This window comes from Malaya genurostris, chromosome 2, assembly GCF_030247185.1.
Source record: "Malaya genurostris strain Urasoe2022 chromosome 2, Malgen_1.1, whole genome shotgun sequence".
NCBI classification, from domain to species: Eukaryota; Metazoa; Arthropoda; class Insecta; order Diptera; family Culicidae; genus Malaya; species Malaya genurostris.
Window position 1 is genome coordinate 175,634,564 of NC_080571.1, and position 21,090 is coordinate 175,655,653.

The following is a 21,090-nucleotide window of genomic DNA, read 5'->3' on the forward strand; positions in this document are numbered from 1 at the left end:
GTGCTTTATAAATACTTAGAAGGTCTTATACATGTGATACAGAAATAATATGACAGTAAACGTAAAGAAATGTAATACAACTTTTATTTGAATACCAAAACTATATAATTTAAAAAAATCATACGGTAAAATAACTGAGAATTTTGAATAATAAACTTTGTTTTCGATTTCACGAAAAATCGGTGGATTTTTTTTGTGTATATTTATTTTAGAGAGCTCAATTGATTACCTACAATTTCTTCTTAGACATATTTTTTGTAGAAGCTATAGATTTCTAGTTATATTTTTTTGAGAATGTAGAAACACATACGCCCTATTCTAAAATTAGTCTTGAGAGACCAGTGAAAAATACTTTATTTGCTATACCGATCACACATGTAAAGTCTCATGCATGCATACAGTAGCTAATGGATAAAAGTACAACCTTTCACTTTAGGAGCGTTCCGAACGACTGTTACACTCCGACTGAAAGAAATATACTTAATTTTGTCAGTCATGATACTTTCCTCACGAAAGAAATTATTTGTTTTAGTTTTTCATGGATTTCAGATTCTGCTTACAGTACGAAATTATACAATCAGGCATAAGCAATACTATCGGTCGATAATTTATCAATTTACCTGATTTCCATCGTAAGTCCAACTACCAAATTTCATTTCACAGTGTTGATCGTCAAATGGAAACCATGTGATGTCTATTTTACATGTACTTTTGAAGATTCCTGGAGGAACGTATAAACAGCTACCGTTGTGTTTGACCACAATGTTTGTGTGGTATGTGCCATCAAATCCTTCATCAGCGCTGCAATGAAACCAAAGTGGATACATGTTGAGCCCACTTATTCATAATCTTTTTATTTTGCTAAGAGAAACAAGTTTGGGCGATATTTTATTAAAGATAATGATTTACTAACCTATTATACATTAACACGTCGGGCTTCCATAGTTTGTTGGGGGTTATCCTGAGATCTCTTACACCACCATAGTCGGAGTCGTTCCACCTCAAATTGTAGTCATTCCATTCCTACAGATGAATGAAAGTAGTCAAAGAGCGTGCGCTTTGGAGAATAAATATGAACGTGCTCAATTCTAAGAGCTCTCATCGTCAAAGAACATTAACACGTACAACAAAGCATAACAACATTAACCATGCGGTCAGAGTACGTTTCAGACATTACTCGCCTTCGTTTGAAAGGCTTTTATTACTCCAGCAATTGACTTTAGTAACATTATAATTAATTGTACAAGTTTAAAATCGTCGGGAAAATTTTAAGAAAGTCTATTCTTCAAATATGTAGGGCGATAGGTTAAACTGTAGATCAATAATCTACTTTGTCATATAATACATATGATAAAATTACAGGATAAAATTAATGTATGATGTTGAGGATTCAAAATATGAGCTGTTGTGAAAGTGAATTATTATTATTTGTTTCAAAGTTATCAATGTATTAAAATCACTACAATTGGCTTTCTATGGTAGGTAGTCTTTGTGACCTTGTCTTAGATGACCTTGAAGAGGATAGCTGGGAACAAAATCTTAGCATACGCTAAAGTTCCCTAAAGATATATTACAGAGCTTTGAACAGAATTTCACTGATCACGGAGGTATAAAAAAAATACACGAAAATTAATAATGCTTGCTTAACGTTTTGTACTCGAACGTATATATACAGGGTACGCCATTTAACATTTTTTTAAAACTAGTGGTTATTTCGACATTTGTAACCTTGATGTCACGTCTGATTTGACAGAAACTTAGTTTTATCCTTCAACTGAACGAAAATGGTTGTGTATATGCTTGAGGAACGCGTGAAAATAGTGCAGTTTTACTTTGAAAATCAGCTTGAAGAAGACGCCGATTTTTGCGAAAAAATTATCTTCTCGGATGACGCACATTTTCATCTTGGCGTGTATGTTAACAAGCAAAATTGTCGCATCTGGGGAACGGAAAACTCGCACGTTATCATTGAGAAGTCGATGCATACTCAGAGAGTGACTATTTGGAGCGGATTTTGGTCTGGCGGCATCATTGGGCCATTTTTCTACAAAAATGAGGCAGGGGCCGCCGCCACGGTCAATGGCGAGCGCTACCGCGCCATGAATAGCGTTTGGTTCTTCCCGATACTTGAAGAGGAAGACTTGGACACCATTTGGTTCCAACAAGACGGCGCTCCGTGCCACACAGCCAACGCTACGATCGATCTTCTGCACACAGTCTTCGAAGATCGAATTATCAGTTGAAATTCGGATGTCGGTTGGCCGCCTTGGAGCTGTGATTTGACGCCGTTAGACTATTATCTTTGAGGGGCTGTCAAAGATAAGTATCATGTGGACAAGCCAGAGACAATTCAAGCCTTGAAAGACAACATTCGTGCAGCCATAGCTGAAATAAAGCTGCATACAATCGAAAATGTACTAAAAAACTGGACCGACCGTATGGCGTACTGCAAGGCCAGGCGAGGCAGCCATTTGAATGAAATTATATCCACATCAACGGAAGGATTTTAATTTAATATGAAAAAATAAATTTTGAAATCAGATAAACCGTTTGATTTTTTATTGCTTGTTTAAAAACGTGATTAATCCACCTAGCAGTGAGATGATACCTTTTTTTATCAATCCGCATGTGTTTTTTGCATGAATATTCTTCGGTGTTTAAGTTTTCAATACATTATTTTAATGACCGTCGTTTTAAGCGACAATTTGAGATTGTAATCACTCATTACTCTGTAATGTCGAAACTGCAAATACAATCGAATTTAAATCTAGAAGTGTGATAATCGATTAAACATGCCATGATATGTAAGTTCCACTTTAGAGTTTACGGTAATTTAAGGTACTTCCAGAGCCGGTATTCAGGAACCAGCATAATCCAAATTCGTATGGCCATATGACGAATAAATTACAGTTTTGAGTACAACTTTGAAGCTTAATTGGATAAAATTCATTAATTTTTGCATGTATGTATAAAACTAATTAATTTTGTATATAAGTTTAATTCAATTTGAATTTTTGTTTCTGAAATTTGATTAGGCGTTTTTGAGAAAACGATTGAGCTTTGAGAAACGATTTTATACTGGAACCGGAATTCTAAAATCGGTATGGCCGAAGTCAGATAAATTCACCTGAATAGCTGTATAGTTTACATTTGTTTCAAAATATTTGAAAATCAGTGAAGACATCTTTGAGAAATCATAGCACGAATTAAATTTTTAGGTGCCCTCTGAATCGACAACTGAATACCACTAAAACTGAAAAAAGTGAATTTTTTTATCTACTATCCAAATCTGCTAACCCGATAAACCTGATTAATTTATGTGGAATAGACATTTTTATACTAATCATTCCTGTATTCCCGAAACCGGAAGTTGGATCTGACTGAAATGCAAGATGTTTTAAAGAATCTTGAAACTTTTCATTTGCATCTTAGATGATTCTTAGATTTCATTTGAATCTTAGATCGGTTCAGTCATCTACGAGAAGAATGAGTTACACAATTTTGATTTCGTTTCATATATCATCCTGTAGTTCCGGAACCAGAGGTCGGAACCAAACATAATTCAGGAACTTTGTTTGGGAGCATACAAATTTTCGTATGAATCTGAATTTGTAGAAAAGAAATTTTCAGAGAAAATTGAGTGAAATTATTTGTCACACACGCATTTGCTGATCTCGACGAACTGATTCGAATGGTATATGGATGTTATGTTCATCCAGCATTTATTGCTGTAAGTAGTTTAAAACAATATAATTTTAAAAAAACTGCCATTATCTGGTTTATATATGTCATATTCGAACGATTATGTTGCCAAAAACGAGCCGTGCTAAAATCGGTCCGAGGCAAATTGTCATGAAAAAAAATGCTGTACACAGTCTTTTTGGTACTTAGAAACAATTGTATGTAACAGAATAAAAAATCGTGTTTTCCGTTGCTCCCAAGCATTGCTTTGTCATACAGCGCTCAAAACTCCTACTGCTGGAATAGGGGGAAAAGTCGTTTACACAAAAATTTTGATATCTCCGTTAAAAATGGACGGATTTTAACAATCTATGGCTTGTTGAATAGGTATTATCGTGCGGAATCTAAGTCTGAAAACATATTCTGTTTTCAAGGTCAATTGTGACAGATACTGTCAAAAAACTGAAAATTTTGACATAAAACTTCGTATAACTCAAAAAGTAAACATCCGATCTCAAAACCATTCAATAGCGTTTTGGGTGACGGGGAGACCTTTCATTTGCGACTAGTTTGATCAAAATCGGTCCAGCCATCTCTGAGATCTCGACCTCTTAGTTGACAACACACATACAGACACACACACATACACACACAGACATTTGCTCAGTTCGTCGAGCTGAATCGATTGGTATATGTCATTCGGCCCTCCGGGCCTCGGAAAATTTTTCGAAAGTTTGTGCGAATTCTATACCTATTTTTTATATATATAAAAAAGGTAAAAAAAAGTTACATGGCGGACCCAGTAGGATCGCCATTTAATGATTCTGTACGTTAAAAATCGAGTCTGTTGAAACAGAAAGGGCAAATTTTACAAAAGGAATGTAATGCCATGACTTTGTTTATGTATTCACACCGATCGGACATCGTTCGCGTCGGTAATGAGCTGTACAAGTGAAAATACTTTGAAACTTTTCGAAGAATATTAGCATCCGTGCACGGTACTGTGCCGCCAGGAATAAACTCCAACTTGATGAATATAATTGCAAACCTTGTTTCATTCCACCTAATATTGATGTCCCTTTCTCATAACATTCACAAACAATGTTGTGATATTCTTCAAAATAATTTTCTTTGATTTCTGAGAGATAATAGAAAAGTTTGTTCGTGCATCAACTGGTATAACATAGAATTATAAAATTATGCCATTTTCATTTCAACATAAAGCGCTGTGTAGTGTAAAATTTGCACCGAAGGGCAAAGTCCTTCCTGACGTGCCGAACGAAAACAAGTTTAGGCTAATAATTGAATCAATACTTAATAAAGTTGAACCCCCTAATGACCATCTGAATCGGCCAGTCTTTGCCGAAACGTTCGGAACGTCAGAAAAGATTCTGCAATCTGGTGCAAATTTTGAGTTTATTATAAATTGCAAAAACTTTATGTCTGTAATATTATAAATTATCCCATATTTAACAAGATCCTTGTATCCCTGCCTTTCCAAATTAATGTTTAAACACAGTCGAGGATTTCCCGTCATAAACTTTCTATAAATGCACCCCCGCACGCCCCACTTACCAACATATGGAAATACTAACGTGTTAACGGTGGTATTATTCGTGCAATTGCCTCGGCCAAAGACCTCGCACAGTAACAGCAATAAAATTACATAATTGCTTGTCCTGCATAAAGTGCCAACGGTTAACGTTCGGAAATGTATGATAATTTTTAACTACGAGCAGAACTTCTCCAAAACTTTCCTCTCACTCTCCTGTCTTCCTAATTTTCTCACCTTCCTCAAGCAACTAATCCATATACGTTACATAGTAAAAATAAGTAGGTATGTTTTGTTACGTAAGGCAACTTTAGGATTTTAAAAATAGTCCAATTCAATCCTAATTCGACAACCCAACGAGCACATTCATTTTCTTGAATTCTAATATACAATATGGCGAACCGTAGACGAGTGTCATGGGCCAAAGTTTAGATAGCAAACGAAAATAATGAACTTATAGTGAAACAGGGTTCAGTAAGGGAAATAGTGTGAACTGAAACGCATGTAGAAAATGGGGAAACCTAGTTACAAGCACAGTGGGGTCACGTACAACGTGACAGGTATTCGTTGTTGCCGGATTCGTTATTGCCGGAGAACCGCGATATATGAGACCCAGAGCATATGGGATTTCGACAGGGGCTGTGAACGGTTATTTCGCTTCGGTCGACAGATAGAGCCTCATAATCCTCGGCAAACTTGCTGTCGATACTTAGACTAACAATTAAGTGTAGTTTGACAGACAATTAGTTGAGAACCGCTCCACCAGGGGCACTTTGAAAATGTATGTAATATATCATTCGCTTAACACTATTGGATTTGTCTACTAGTCTAGTTCCCTCGGTAATTCAATTTGTGTGCCTTGTCCCGGGTTGGCGGTTCAATGCATAGGGCGCTGATCTTACAAACCAGTTATCGTATGTTCGAGCCCCGACCTGGAAGGATTCGCAGTGTCAGTAGAATCGTAGCACCAGCCATGCACTGGTTCTGTACACTCTGAATCGGCTGCGAAGTCTGTTGAAACAGAAGGTCAAATTCCACTACAGGAATGTAATACCAAGGCTTTGCTTTGCCTCAGGAAAGTGTGTTAGGTCCTATTCTATTTATTATGTATATTAATGATATGAAGCGAGTCTTACGTTTCTGTGATATAAAAATGTTTGCTGATGATACTGTTCTGTTGTTCATGGCTAAAGATTTCAATGAAGCTGTTGCACACTTAAACGAGGATCTAAGTTCGCTAGTTCGATTTTTAAAGTTTAAACAACTAAAACTAAATGTCACGAAAACTAAAAATATGTTTATTTCTTCTATTAGCACCGGCCACTGTAGAAATTGATGGTGAAACTATTGATCGCGTTAGAGAAATGAAGTATCTTGGAGTCATAATTGATGAAAAGTTAACATTCAAATATCATATTAATAACGTCATCAAGAAGATTGCCGAAAGGTACGGTGTATTGTGTCGTTTGAGAAATGACCTTACGATCCATAGTAAGATTCTATTGTATAACTTTTTAGTGGTAGCTTATATTTAAAAGCTTGGTTGGACAAAATTGTGTGCAATAATTAGTACAACAACTCTTTTGAAGACAACTTTTCCTCAGAACGTTTAACAAAAAAGTTAGAACAAATAAAGTGAATTTTCAGGAGCCACTCTACTTTTATTCGGGAAAATTGATGTAACTCGATCAAATAAAAAGCTAGAGAGGTGCTTTTTTCAGCAAAGTTGCTCAAAATAAAATTTCCTACAACTTTATTGTACAGCAAAATCATTTTTGTGTTCAATTAAGAAAGTTCGATTTTAGATTTCCATCTAAATGAGGACCACCCTAGTAACATTTTTCATCAGAAGGAGCGCCATTTGATTACAAACAACTTTTGTGAAGACACCAACTACAAAAATCTAATATTTAATAGTGAAAATATTTTTGTCACGCTAATTTACCGTTTCGGACCATAGTGCATTGGTGGAGTTCAAAAAGTTATGTATTTCACACATAAAGTCCGTTTTTTAAGCAAATATCTAGTTAGTTCAAATTTTTCAGATTTTTTTTTTACGTATTACGAAGACTGTAATTACTTTTTGTTTATATTTATTATTATGAGACATATTAACTTACTGTGTTCGGTATGATGATGATGGATTTTTAGTTTGTTTGAGAGTTAAACATAATGAGCAGACTAGAAACGTTTGAGACTCGCACGTGAATCAAGTAGTGACTATTTGGAAAGCGAACAGGACTGGCCGAAGAGCCTTAGTATTCAATGTGTTAAGTCTGACTCATGACCTTGATCGCAGGGTTTTATTAGTAATTTAAGTAATAGATTCGGGTAACTAACTGGGAAGGGCCAGGTGAATTACTGTCTGATACTGGTAAAGATATCGGGTTCGATTCCTGATGTAATCAAGGATCTTCCCGGGTTTTAAATTTTCTTGATTAACTCTTTACAGTAAATCCGAAATATTTGAATGTTTTTTTGTGGTCAGTCGTTCTTTGAAGAAGAATCTGTACCTTCTAGATTAATCAGATCGTTTTCTTTTGTTTACTGGTTAAGATATGTGCTAAAATATTAATTATCATTTAGATAACTCGTTCTGCTCACACCTTTGTAGGGGTATGAGGTGGGACTATCATCATTTTAGGCTCTTTTTAAAGCGCCCCTGTGTAGCAGTTCTCAACTAATTGTCTGTCAAACTACACTGAATTGTTTGCCGAATATCGTATAGCTCTATCTGTCGACCGAAGCAAGGTAACCGTTCGCAGCCACAATCAGTCAAAATACCATATGCTGTGGGTCCCGTTTATCGCGGATTCCCTTTTCACGCTCCCATGCGGTATACGAGACCCCTCTGTAAACGTACTGAGCGAGCTTGAGACTCTCACCGAGTTTCATGAGCCGAGTAAGATAAACCTAACGATCATTTCAATCGTCGTGGTAATGCACCTGGTAATAAAAGTATATATGTTAGTAAGAAGCATTCGCGCAAACGTGCGCTAAATGCAGATAGGTCAATTGCGCAGCTGCAAGACACATAAATGTATTGAATAAAGTTTAAAGTTTAAAGAGACATAAATGTATTGAATATTACTCCATAAAGGGAACAGTGGTCCACGATTGAACATTACCTATAAGGAAACAGTTGTCCTATGGAAAAATATCAATACGAAGCAGAAGAAAATGCTTCAAAACCTACACAGAGACCTACCAGTCAATAACCAAATACAACCGACAGCAACAGTAGAACAACACCGGGCGAGCAATTATCATCATCAGCAGGTAACTAAACCCATATAAAAGTGTAGCAAATAGATTTAGGAGATAAATGAATCGCTATCGATGCCCCGAACATCCCACAAGAAATATGGGATATGGCAGATAATTTATTTGATGATATAAAATTTACTAGATAAAGAGCATAGAAAAATGTCTATGTTTTCATTTACTAGATGAACCAAATCGGTTATTTGAGCTTGAGCTTGAGCGACCACCACTGGTTGCTACTCCGTAACAGATCGAGATTAGCTAAAATTGTACAGAGAATTCCTAGATGATCAGACCTGGGACTGGTAAATCATCTTTCAATGTACATCTTCTGGTAACTTTAGAATTCATTGATCAGTATCGGCGACGGTCAGTTCCGAACGTAGATCGGCTAAGGGATGGAAAGAGATAATAGTTCAACACTTGTTGTTACCAGAGGCCGTACATATTACTGCGCACTCTACAAGTGTCACGGGAGAATGATAGTTTTTGGTATAAATTTCATTAATCGTAGTATTCGCGCTCAATTTAATATGTTCCGGTTTCAAGATGCTCGAATGCACCACTAAACTCGCAGACTTCTCGAGTACACGTTTTAACAACATCTTATACTGAAGTCATGGGAAATATTGATTTACAGTTTTCATCCGTGGAAACTGAAGGAAATTTTTAAATACTATCGTGTAACAAATTAATATTTCCGCTTCATAGAACGGTTATGCAATCACTGTGAAAACCAACTTTTTAACCAAGGCCCGGAGGGCCGAATGTCAACGAACTGAGCAAAAGCCTGTGTGTGCTTGTCTGTATATGTATGTAACTAAAGTGTGCACTCGAGTTTTTCGAAGATAGCCAGACCAATTTTCACAAACTTTGATTTAATTGAAAGGTCTCTTGGTCCCACATGGTGCTATTGAATTTTTCCCAGATCAGACTTCCGGTTCAGGAGTAACGGGGTAAAATGTTCAAAAAATAATTAAAATGTGCACTCGATTTTCTCAAAGACCGCTCAACCGATTTTCATGAATTAAGATGTAAATTAAAGGCTTGTAGTCCCATAGGTTGCTATTGGATTTCATCTGGATTCAACTTCCGTTTCTGGAGTTACGGGGTAAAATGTGTGGCAGGTTCTTTCGAGTAAAAAGAAAATTCATATTTGGTCATATAGTATAATGATATTTAAGATTTCGATAAATTAAGTTAATTCCGACGTGTCCGCCAATTGCAGAATCGTGGTTTTCTTGGATAATTCTGTTAATTAGGTTTTTCTCATCTATCTCGCGTTGCGGTTGATAGAGTATGATTCGAAGTGATTTCAGATGTTTATTACATGCTAACTTAAAATTATTAATGCTAATAAAATTGAAAATTGTATTCGAAAGCGCTAGAGCAATTTTTCCAATATTCAATTTATTAGTTTTTTCTCAATAATTTTTAAAATTCTCTCGAGAGTTTCATTTATATTTGTGATTATACAACGGGTAAATGATGCTTGAGTCGAATCCTTTTAGTATTTTTTTTTTAATTGAAATTATAAGGCCATTTATATTATTTGTCGACGATTTTTCGATGCTTGATTTTAATGGGATTTAGGTTGGCAGTAATACTAAATAACACGATAAACACGTGGAAGTTGAATGTAACAACAGTAAAAGATTTATTCAAGCGAACCGATTTCTACAACTTGTTCTCTAAGAGTGAGAAAGGAAACAAGTAATGAAAAGAGTGCACACATCGATGTGCTCATCATTCAAGCTGACAGCTGGATCACTGGGTGGGTTCGGTCTCGTAGATCGAAAAGACAGGAGTAGAATATAGACAATCCTAACACCCCCGCTCAATATCCGGAACGTGCCAAGCCTAGATTTGCTCGATGCTTCAGGAACATACTTATCGGCAACCCTTTGGTCATGATATCCGCCACTTGCTCACCAGTAGGAATATAACGCACTGCTACATGCCCCCGCTGAATCTCTTCACGTACGAATCGGTGTTTGACATCTACATGTTTCAATCGGCCAGTATCACGTTCATCTTGAACTATTCTAATTGCACGGAGAACCCTTCGATCATAAAATTGCGATATCGCAATTTTTGATTTTTGCGATAGTTGATTTAACTAATTTCTTTTTGATTCAACCAATATGTTTGTTTTTGATTCAAGTAGATGAAAACTATGTTGTTTCGAATGCTGTCAAATGCCGGAGACAGTTGAAAGCAAAACAAAAATCGCAATGCAAAATCAACAACTTTGTTAGTTGAAATCTGTTCACGTCGCTTCAAAATGTCAATAAAAACAACATCGATGGTTAAAGCGTTTGGTGAAATTGTGTTCATTCGTTTTGAGAAATTTATGATAACAAGTGTTTATCTAACAGCGGCATTGTGATAAAGTTAACCTTGTTTAAGATGAATAAGATTTGGTGTTAAATTAGAAAATGTTAATGAATGATCATCTCGTAATCTTTCAGGTATGCGCAAAAATTTTATGCTTCAAATTCGATCATTGATTTACTTCCAGCAGACTGTTTTACTTCCACCTGTTTGATACCGATGATGATATTCATGCATTAGCAGTAAAACGCTTTTTGACATGAATTTAATTTATAAAAGTAACAGGAGCGAAGGGTTTCAAACACACAGAAAGCGCTGCGATTGAATGGCGCGTTTGAATTGCCATCGCAAAATTCCAATTCCCAGCGGTTGATGCACCCAATCTCATATAAATTGACTAAAATTATCAGTGCATAACTTTAGTTCAACCGTTTGAAGGCATCATCTTTCAATACTCATTTTAGGTAAATTTAATAATTTCGCTAATTTACTCGCCCCTCCGGGCACTTTTGCTGATTAAAAACGTTTTTCTACATCAACCATTTCCGATCGAATCAGAAGTATTTTTTTAGAATTTAGATCTTTACTGATCTCGACTTGACATGATCATGATCATACAAAAATCAAAATCACTTAGAGATCAGAACAGTTTTTTTTTCGTAATGATAATTTATTCCTTGGTTAAGATCACTTGAAATCAGCACTGATCGGTGGTTTTCCCAGCCCTAATGATATCACATGTCAATATAAAATACTGTTTATATTTTAACAACGATATTTGTTTCATGAATCTCAACATACCGAACTTATTTCAAATAGATCATGACGTGTATCAGTAAGTATATTTTGATTATTTTCGCAAATCAATAACATTGTTAGAGTAGATTCAACTATTTGCAATGTCTAAAACAAATAAAACCCATTTATTTTTCAATTAACAGAATTTTGTTTCAATAACAACACCAGTTATTTCTCAGTAAAAACCATTCAAGCGAAGAGGTTGTGTTTCGATTGTACTGGCTCGTGAGTTAACGGCTGCTACCGAGACAATTCTAAGCTTCAGGTAGTTAAACTGCCCATAGCAAACGCAATATTCGGGGCGTTTCCCGACTGGAAAGCTAGCAACGAAGGCCATCCCGTTCATACGCACAGAGGTGTAGAAACACAGAGGTGCGAGAGCATAGAAGTGACGAGTCACAGAGGTGCCATCGCATAAAGGTGCGAAGACGAAGGGGTGCAAAGGCACAAAGGTGCTAAAGCAACCCAGTGCTGATCTACCAGGTACCAGAATTTGTACGCTGCGTAGGATAAAAAAAGACGGCATATATCGCGAGGTGCTACACTGCAAGCATCGCATTTGATCGCCACCAAGAGCAAAAGCACTGTACCTGGGGTCAGGTACAGGCAGCACAGCAAGTGCAGTGGTGTTCACAACGACGGCAGAGCAACTGAGATAGCAGTAAACGACAGAAGACTGCCAATTGGAAACAGCAGAAGACTGCCAATTGGAAACCGTTGGAAGAGCTTCACGTCGTTCTTCACGTTAAAGGAACAGAGACAGCTACAAGGTAGATTTAATTTAATTTATTTTTTATTTCTTATATCTGAAATTTTACTAAAAATAAGTTTTTATTTTGGTATTATTAATTTACAAAAAAATTTAATATAATGGATGATCTCATGGAAGATCATCCGAATCCGATTCCGGATACTAGTAAGAGTTTAAATACTCCGAGGGCTAAACATTATCCACAGGGTACGACTGGGCCATGGATAGTCTATCTTCGAAAAAAAGAAAAGATTTTAAATTTGAAGCAAATTAGCAAGGATTTGACATCACATTTCTCTGAAGTTAAAGAAATATGTAAAGTTAATAGAGATAAAATTCGAGTTGTTGTCAACGACTTGAAACAGGCGAACGAAATTGTAACCTGTAAATTATTTTCTGTTGAATATCGAGTTTACATTCCATCGAAGGAGGTGGAAATTGACGGTGTTGTGACTGAAGCAAGTCTGACGGCCGATGATTTACTTAAAAATGGAGTTGGTCGTTTTAAAAACTCCATGCTTGAGGGAGTTAAGATACTCGAGTGCAAGCAATTGTACTCAGCATCTATTGTCGATGGAAAAAAGTCGTATCGTCCCTCAGATTCGTTTCGTGTAACATTTGCCGGATCTGCGTTGCCTAGCCATGTCTATATCGATAAAATTCGTCTTCCTGTTCGGCTTTTCGTACCGCATGTTATGAATTGCACGAACTGTAAAAAATTCGGGCATACAGCTACTTACTGTAGTAATAAGTCCAAATGTATCAAATGTCAAGGGCCTCATAAGGATAATCTTTGCGATAAAGATGTTGAAAAATGTGTTTATTGTGGGGAGAGACCTCATGATGATCTTTCAGTATGCGCTGCATTTAAGTTGCGTAAAGACAAAATGAAGCTTTCTTTAAAAGCACGGTCTAAGCGCACATATGCAGAAATGCTTAAAACGGTCATACATGTCTCCCCCTTGGAAACCGAAAACGGTTTTTCAAATCTTATGGAGCCAGAGGAATCTGACTCCGACGGAAATAGTGAAGATACCTCGTTTGTCACTCCTCAAGGGTCTGTTAAGAGGAGATTAACAAACCATAAAATACCAAAAAAGACACCTAAAATTACACCTTCAAAAAAAGATCCCCGTGTTAAAGCTAAAAAGCCAAATTTAAAACCAAAAACTGTGCCTCCTGGTTTGTCAAATTCACAAACCAATCCAGGAACTAGCTCAAGAAAAGAAAATAATCCAGTTGGCTCCATTTCACATTTACCAACAGGATTACTTAAGTTTTCGGAAATTGTAGAATGGATTTTCGCAGCATTCAATATTTCTGAACCTCTAAAGACTATCATAACGGCATTCCTTCCAATAGCTAGAACTTTTTTGAAACAGTTATCAGCTCAATGGCCAGTTCTTTCAGGTTTTGTATCATTTGATGGATAATTTATCATCCGCCGCAAATGATTCAATCACTGTTCTGCAGTGGAATTGTCGAAGCATCATGCCAAAACTTGATTCATTTAAAGTTTTGTTGCATAGTCAAAAATGTGATGTATTTGCTTTATGCGAAACATGGCTTACATCAAACACAGCCTTAAATTTTAATGACTTTAACATTATACGTCTCGATAGAGACTCTCCGTATGGTGGAGTGCTTTTAGGAATTAAGAAATGTTATTCCTTTTATAGACTAAATATTCCTTCGACTTCTAGTATAGAAGTTGTTGCTTGTCAAATAAACATTAAAGGAAAGGACATTTGCATTGCTTCAGTATATATTCCTCCAAGAGCTCAAGTTGGACAACGACAGCTTAATGAAATTGTCGAAGCCCTTCCTGCTCCACGTTTGATTTTAGGAGATTTCAATTCGCACGGAATGATGTGGGGTTCCGTTTACAATGATAGCAGATCATCCTTAATATATAATATTTGCGACAATTTTAGCATGACAGTACTAAATATGGGTAGCATGACACGGATCCCAAGACCTCCGGCACGTCCAAGTGCATTAGATTTATCTCTTTGCTCGACTTCAATTCGACTAGATTGCACCTGGAAAGTATTTCCTGATTTACACGGTAGCGATCATTTACCAATCATCATCTCAATTAGCAGTTACAAAGGCATTGCTAATTCAGTTAATATTCCATATGATTTGACAAAAATATTGACTGGATTAAATACCAAAGTAATATTTCAAGTGCCTTAACTTCAATGGAAGAGCTCCCCCCACTTGAAGAATATGACTTCCTCGTTTGTTCGATTCTGGAGGCCGCAGAACAAGCCCAAACCAAACGATTTCTTGGTCCATCGTCTAAAAGAAGGCCTCCAAACCCTTGGTGGGACAAAGAGTGCTCAGATGCTAAGCACGCGAAACAAAATGCCTTCAAGACGTTTTTAAAACGAGGAGGAGGAACTCCTCAGAATTTTGAAAAATTCTTGACTTTAGAAACCAAGTACAAGAGCATACTTCGGGCCAAGAAATGTAGCTATTGGAGACATTTTGTCGAAGGTTTGTCAAGAGAAACCTCAATGAGCACTCTTTGGAATACGGCCAGACGAATGAGGAATCGTAACGTAGGAAATGAGAGTGAGGAATACTCGAACCGATGGATATTTGATTTTGCGAGGAAAGTTTGTCCAGATTCTGTTCCTACGCGTAGCATTATTAGGGAATCTTTTTCAAATAATGGTTCCATTGATAGCCCCTTTTCAATGATGGAATTTTCCATAGCACTCATGTCTTGTAACAATAACGCTCCTGGGTTGGACAGAATTAAATTCAACTTGGTGAAGAATCTGCCCGACCTCGCAAAAAGACGTTTGTTGGAATTGTTCAACAAGCTTCTTGAGCAAAATATTGTTCCACCTGACTGGAGGCAAGTGAAAGTTATCGCCATTCAAAAGCCGGGGAAACCAGCTTCCAATCACAACTCATATAGACCCATCGCGATGTTGTCCTGCATCAGAAAATTGTTCGAAAAAATTATTCTACGACGTCTCGACACTTGGGTCGAGACGAACGGTTTGTTGTCAGATACTCAGTTTGGCTTCCGTAGAAATAAAGGGACGAATGATTGCCTTGCATTACTTTCGTCTGACATCCAAATTGCCTTCGCTCAAAAGCAACAAATGGCATCTGTATTTTTAGACATTAAAGGAGCATTTGATTCAGTTTCCATTGATGTTCTTTCAGACAAGCTTCACCAACATGGACTCCCAGCGGTTATAAATAATTATTTGCACAACCTTTTGTCAGAGAAACGCATGCATTTTTCACATGGCGATTTGGTAACATTCAGAATTAGCTACATGGGTCTACCGCAAGGCTCTTGCCTCAGTCCGCTCCTCTATAATTTTTACGTGAATGACATTGACAGCTGTCTAGTATCCCCATGTACACTAAGACAATTGGCAGATGATGGCGTAGTTTCAGTTACTGGACCCAAAGCTATTGATCTGCAAAAACCATTGCAAGATACCTTAGATAACTTGTCCGTTTGGGCTGTCCATCTGGGTATCGAATTCTCTGCGGAGAAAACAGAGCTGGTCGTCTTTTCAAGAAAGCATGATCCCGCGCAGCTTCAGCTTCATATGATGGGAAGAATGATCCAACAGGTTTTGACTTTCAAATACCTCGGGGTGTGGTTTGATTCCAAATGCACGTGGGGAGGACACATTAGGTTTCTGATAACAAAATGCCAACAAAGAGTAAATTTTCTTCGAACAATAACCGGATCTTGGTGGGGTGCTCATCCGGAAGATCTAATAAAATTGTATCAGACAACGATACTTTCAGTGATGGAATATGGATGCGTTTGCTTTCGTTCCGCTGCAAACTCTCATATTATCAAATTAGAGCGAATTCAATATCGTTGTTTGCGAATTGCTTTAGGGTGCATGCATTCGACACATACAATGAGTCTTGAAGTTCTGGCGGGAGTTCTTCCATTGAAGGATCGTTTTTGGGAGCTTTCGTCGCGACTGCTAATAAGATGCGAGGTACTGAATCCCCTAGTTATTAATAACTTCGAAAGGCTAGTTGAGCTTCAATCTCAAACAAGATTCATGACTGTATATTTTAACCATATGTCACAGGAAATCAACCCTTCAAGATATATTCCTATCCGTGTCAGCCTCCTAAATGTCCCCGACTCAACTTTATTTTTCGACACATCCATGCAGCGCGAAGTGCGTGGAATTCCGGAACACCTACGCTCGTTGGAAATCCCAAAAATATTTACAAGTAAGTTCAGGCATATCGACTCTGAGAAAATGTTTTACACGGGCGAATTGAAAAAGCGACAGGGTTTGGTATGTTCAACAATAATGTTTCGGTCTCCTTTAGGCTTCAAGAACCTGCATCTGTTTATATAGCAGAGTTAGCAGCAGTTCATTATAGTTTGAGTGTAATTGTCACATTATCTCCAAACCATTATTTTCTTTTCACAGATAGTCTGAGTGCAATTGAAGCCATTCGCTCAAAGGCTGCTGGCAAAAATGAACCTTTTTTCTTGGGCAAAATAAAACAGTGCCTGAACGTCATATTGAATAATAATTATCAAATCACAATAGTTTGGGTCCCGGCTCATTGCTCCATTCCAGGCAATGAAAGAGCCGATATTTTAGCCAAACGTGGTGCTATTGAGGGTGAAATTTATGAGAGACCAATTGCTTTCAATGAATTCTATAGCGCGTCTCGCCAAAGAACACTTGCCAGCTGGCAAGCTTCTTGGGATAAAGATGATCTGGGTCGGTGGATGCACTCAATTATTCCTAAAATATCGACAAAGGCATGGTTCAGGGGATTGGATGTGAGTAGAGATTTCATTCGTGTGATGTCCAGACTCATGTCCAATCACTACACGTTAGATGCACATCTCCTTCGAATTGGACTTTCCGAAACTAATCATTGTGCTTGTGGCGAAGGTTACCGCGATATTGACCATGTTGTTTGGACATGCGTGGAGTATCGTGATGTCAGATCTCAACTAATAAATTCCTTGCGTACCCAAGGGAGACTATCCAATGTCCCAGTTCGCGACATTCTTGCTTGTCGTGACGTTCCTTACATGAAACTTCTTTATTATTTCATTAAGTCCATTGGAGTTCCAATTTAAATTTTATTTTATGTTAGATTGTTTTCTCTTCCATGAGTTCAACCAATAGCCAGCTACCTTATATTAAATAAAGTGATGAACTGATACAAACAAACCTGAAATAGTTATAAGATCATGTACAAAATAAATGTATTTCATTTAATGTAATTTATAATAGCAACTCGCTTGATAAAAACAGTGTTTAGATTAACTAATGAATACCAACATACTAATAGGATATTCGAAATGTATTAGGTTTAAAGTACTATGTATTGTAGATGCCACGGCGAAGAAAAACTTATGTATATTGCCTATGAAATAAACGTATTTATGAAAAAAAAAAAAAACCAGTTATTTCAACTAAAATATTTGTTAAAATTGAAAGGTATGTGTCGTCACTAATTGACAGCATTTTTTTCAAACAGTTGAATTAGTTGTTTCAACAATCGTTTCTGCTAATCCAAAAACAAAAATGACAGTTTAGTTAAAACAACAATCGATTAGTTGTACCAAATTTTAACCAATCGAATTCAGAAAATCAACTAATATTCAGGTTGAAATGGGATCGCGGATGGTTCCGTGTGTAGACTGGTTATCCTCGCAGTACACAACGGTGCTCTCCGGCTCCGCCAAATCTTTCAGCAGACGCACCAACCAAGTTCCATGACAGACAGCAGTACTTAACGCCACTTGCTTCGCTTCGGTGGACGACAGCGAGATTGTAGATTGTTTCTTGGTCAACCAGCTTACAGCTGCACCGCATGCTTGGAGGACATATCCAGTAAGCGAACGTCTATCAACAGCATCGTTCGCCCAATCCGCATCAGCAAATGCTTCCAAAATTGGAACCGAATCCTCAGCAGTAAACAACAGTTCTAAGTCCAACGTTCCTCTAATGTACCGCAGTACTCTCTTCGCATGTACCCAATGAACCTCTGCAGGGCAACTCTGAAACTGACTGAGATAGCTAACAGCTACACACAAATCCGGCCTTGATGTCAACGTCACGTATGTAAGACATCCGATTAATTCTCGGTACGGTTTATCAGTACGCTCGGCTTCCTCTCCTTTCTTCAAGCGCAAACGACACTCAATAGGCGTGGTTGCAATCTTGCACTCAAACATATTAAAGCGACGAAGTAAAATCTCCAAGAATCCCTTCTGACTGATTCAAAGCTTTTGATTTTCCACGTCTCGATCAACTTTCATGCTGAGAAAGGTTCGTACTTCTTCCACGTCCGTCATTTCAAATTCACTAGCCAAGCATCGCTTCACTGCTTCAACTGCTTTCAGCTTTCGACCGACAACAAGAAGGTCATCAACATACAACACAAAGATGACTTGATCGTTTCTGGAACCCTTAACATAAAGGCATGGGTCGCTCGAACTTCGACGAAATTCCAATTTCTCGACGAATGTATGGAATCTTATATTCCAGGTCCTAGATGCCTGTTTCAGCCTATATAGCGCACGATTTAAACGGCAGAACAAATGGTTACCGAGTTCGAAACCCTCCGGTTGGATCATATATATCTCTTCGCTCAAAAGTCCATTTAGAAAAGCAGTCTTCACATCCATTTGGTGTACCACCATCCTCTGCTCATTTGCAACTGCTAGCACAGTTCGAACGGTATCCAACCGTGCAACAGGAGAATAAGTTTCGTCGTGATCAAACCCTGCTTTCTGACTGAATCCGCGTGCTACAACCACCAACCAACCACTTGCACGTTATAGGTACTCGCCCTTCAGGTAGCTTGACTAGTGTCCACGTTCTGTTCAGCTCCAATGAATCCATTTCTTCGTGAACGGCTGCTTGCCACTTCTCCCAATCTGGTCGCTTTTTCATCTCCGCTAACGAACTTGGCAAGTTATTGACGAAACTCATAGCGTTCAATGCAAATCCCGTATAGTTCATCTCGTACTCTTGATGCCATACCAAGGACTTGTTCTTCAGTGTCATCTTGGATCGTTCTGTCGTAATCTTCAACCTCAGAGGCTTCATCTGAATCTGTATCCGATTCATCCAAACCTCCACCCAAACTTAACATGGCGTTTTTCAGTTGCCTATTGCACTGGCCGGGCTGCGATTCACTAGGTACGCTGTAGTCTGGACTGCAACACCCCAGTATTCCTTACCGATACTACTATCGCCAATCATGGAACGAACCTTCTCCACGAATGGTTCATGCGCTCACTCACACCATTCTGCTAAGGGAATAGGGGACTGTCCACTCAATTTGAATTCCATTTTGCTTGCACAACTTTTTAAACTCGTGACCGATATACTCGCCACCGTTATTGCATTTCAACCGAGATATATGTTCACCAAATTTCGCACTCGCATGTGCTTCATACTCTTTGAAACATTTCAACACTTCGTTTTTGGAGTTCATTACAAACGCGACCGTAAAACAACTCAAATCGTCGACGAAAGTTACGAAATACCGTTCACCATGAAACCGGGGACACCGGGCCGCAAACGTCAGAATGGATAAGTTCCAAAACCCTTTTCGATTGTCTATCTTCGCGCAAAGAAAATGGTTTACGCGTTTGTTTACCGGCAACACACGGTTCTCAAACGAAATCACTGTCGGTTTGCTTCACTTTAATATTCATTTCGTTATTCATAAGCACTTTCAAATTCTTCACACTCAAATGCCCTTACCGACGATGCCATAATTCAAGTTCTTTTGGCACACGACCACACGAATAAATCACCGATTTTGTCGGTTTCTTCCGATTAAAGTCAAGCTCATACAGCTTACCACGGCGTTCACCGATCCATCCGCGAACACAACTTTCAAACCGGCTTTTTCCATATTTCGTACGGACAATAAGTTCACTCGCGCCTCCGGGATGTATAGAACATTCTTGAGAATAATGGGAACGACTTACCTTTCGCTACCGCGAACACATTTATATCACCACATTCTTTTGCTACGATGGATTCTCCTTCATTTACCACCGAGATATGCATTGGCTTTCCCATCGGTAGAAGCTTCTCAAAAAGATTTCTATCATTTGTCAGATGCTCTGACGATCCGGAGTCAATTATCCAGCTCGTTTTCGATAGTCTATCACTTTCACCACCAAAAAAAACAAACAGTTTTCTCACTTTTTCCTAGATGTGCACTGATTTTCTTCGATTCTTTCTTCCTCTTTTCATTGTTATTTTCCGGACATTCAGCGATTTTGTGCCCTTCGCGATTACACCCGAAACACTTCCACTTTGTAATCTATTTCTTTTGGTGCTGCTTAGCACTGCTAGCTTCGCTGAACGCAGCGTGAATCGCTTTTTCATTCACGATATTTGCCAGTATCACCTACACCATTACGCTTGATTTCTTCATCAAGCAATCTGCACTTTACAAAGTCCAGTGACAGCCTTTCTTCCGGCATTGTTTCCAGAGCGGTTACGTCTTCTTTCCCACCGTCAACAAGAGATAACATACAATATCGACGTCATCCAATCTCGCGCCGGTCGAATTATAGTCCCGAAAAATCCGTTCAAACGTCAGAAAATGATCTTGTAAACAACCTTCAGTATGTCACAGTGTGAGTAACTTTCTTTGCAAATGGAGCCGACTTTTAATGCTCTTTCGCTGGAAACCTCCTTCCAGT

General features: G+C 38.0%; 1 protein-coding gene across 10 annotated transcripts in view; it reads right to left on the reverse strand.

The window, feature by feature from the left end:
* The window catches only part of LOC131427551 (neuronal acetylcholine receptor subunit alpha-7), a 1,487,406-nt gene that overhangs the window by 733,439 nt on the left and 732,877 nt on the right, over positions 1-21,090 (reverse strand). For all 10 annotated transcript variants that reach the window (XM_058590843.1, XM_058590842.1, XM_058590845.1 and 7 more), the window contains 2 exons: positions 914-1,023; positions 621-801 (listed from right to left, as the gene is read on the reverse strand). In XM_058590843.1, the coding sequence (XP_058446826.1) occupies positions 621-801; positions 914-1,023 (291 nt within the window). The remainder of the gene's footprint in view (positions 1-620; positions 802-913; positions 1,024-21,090) is intronic.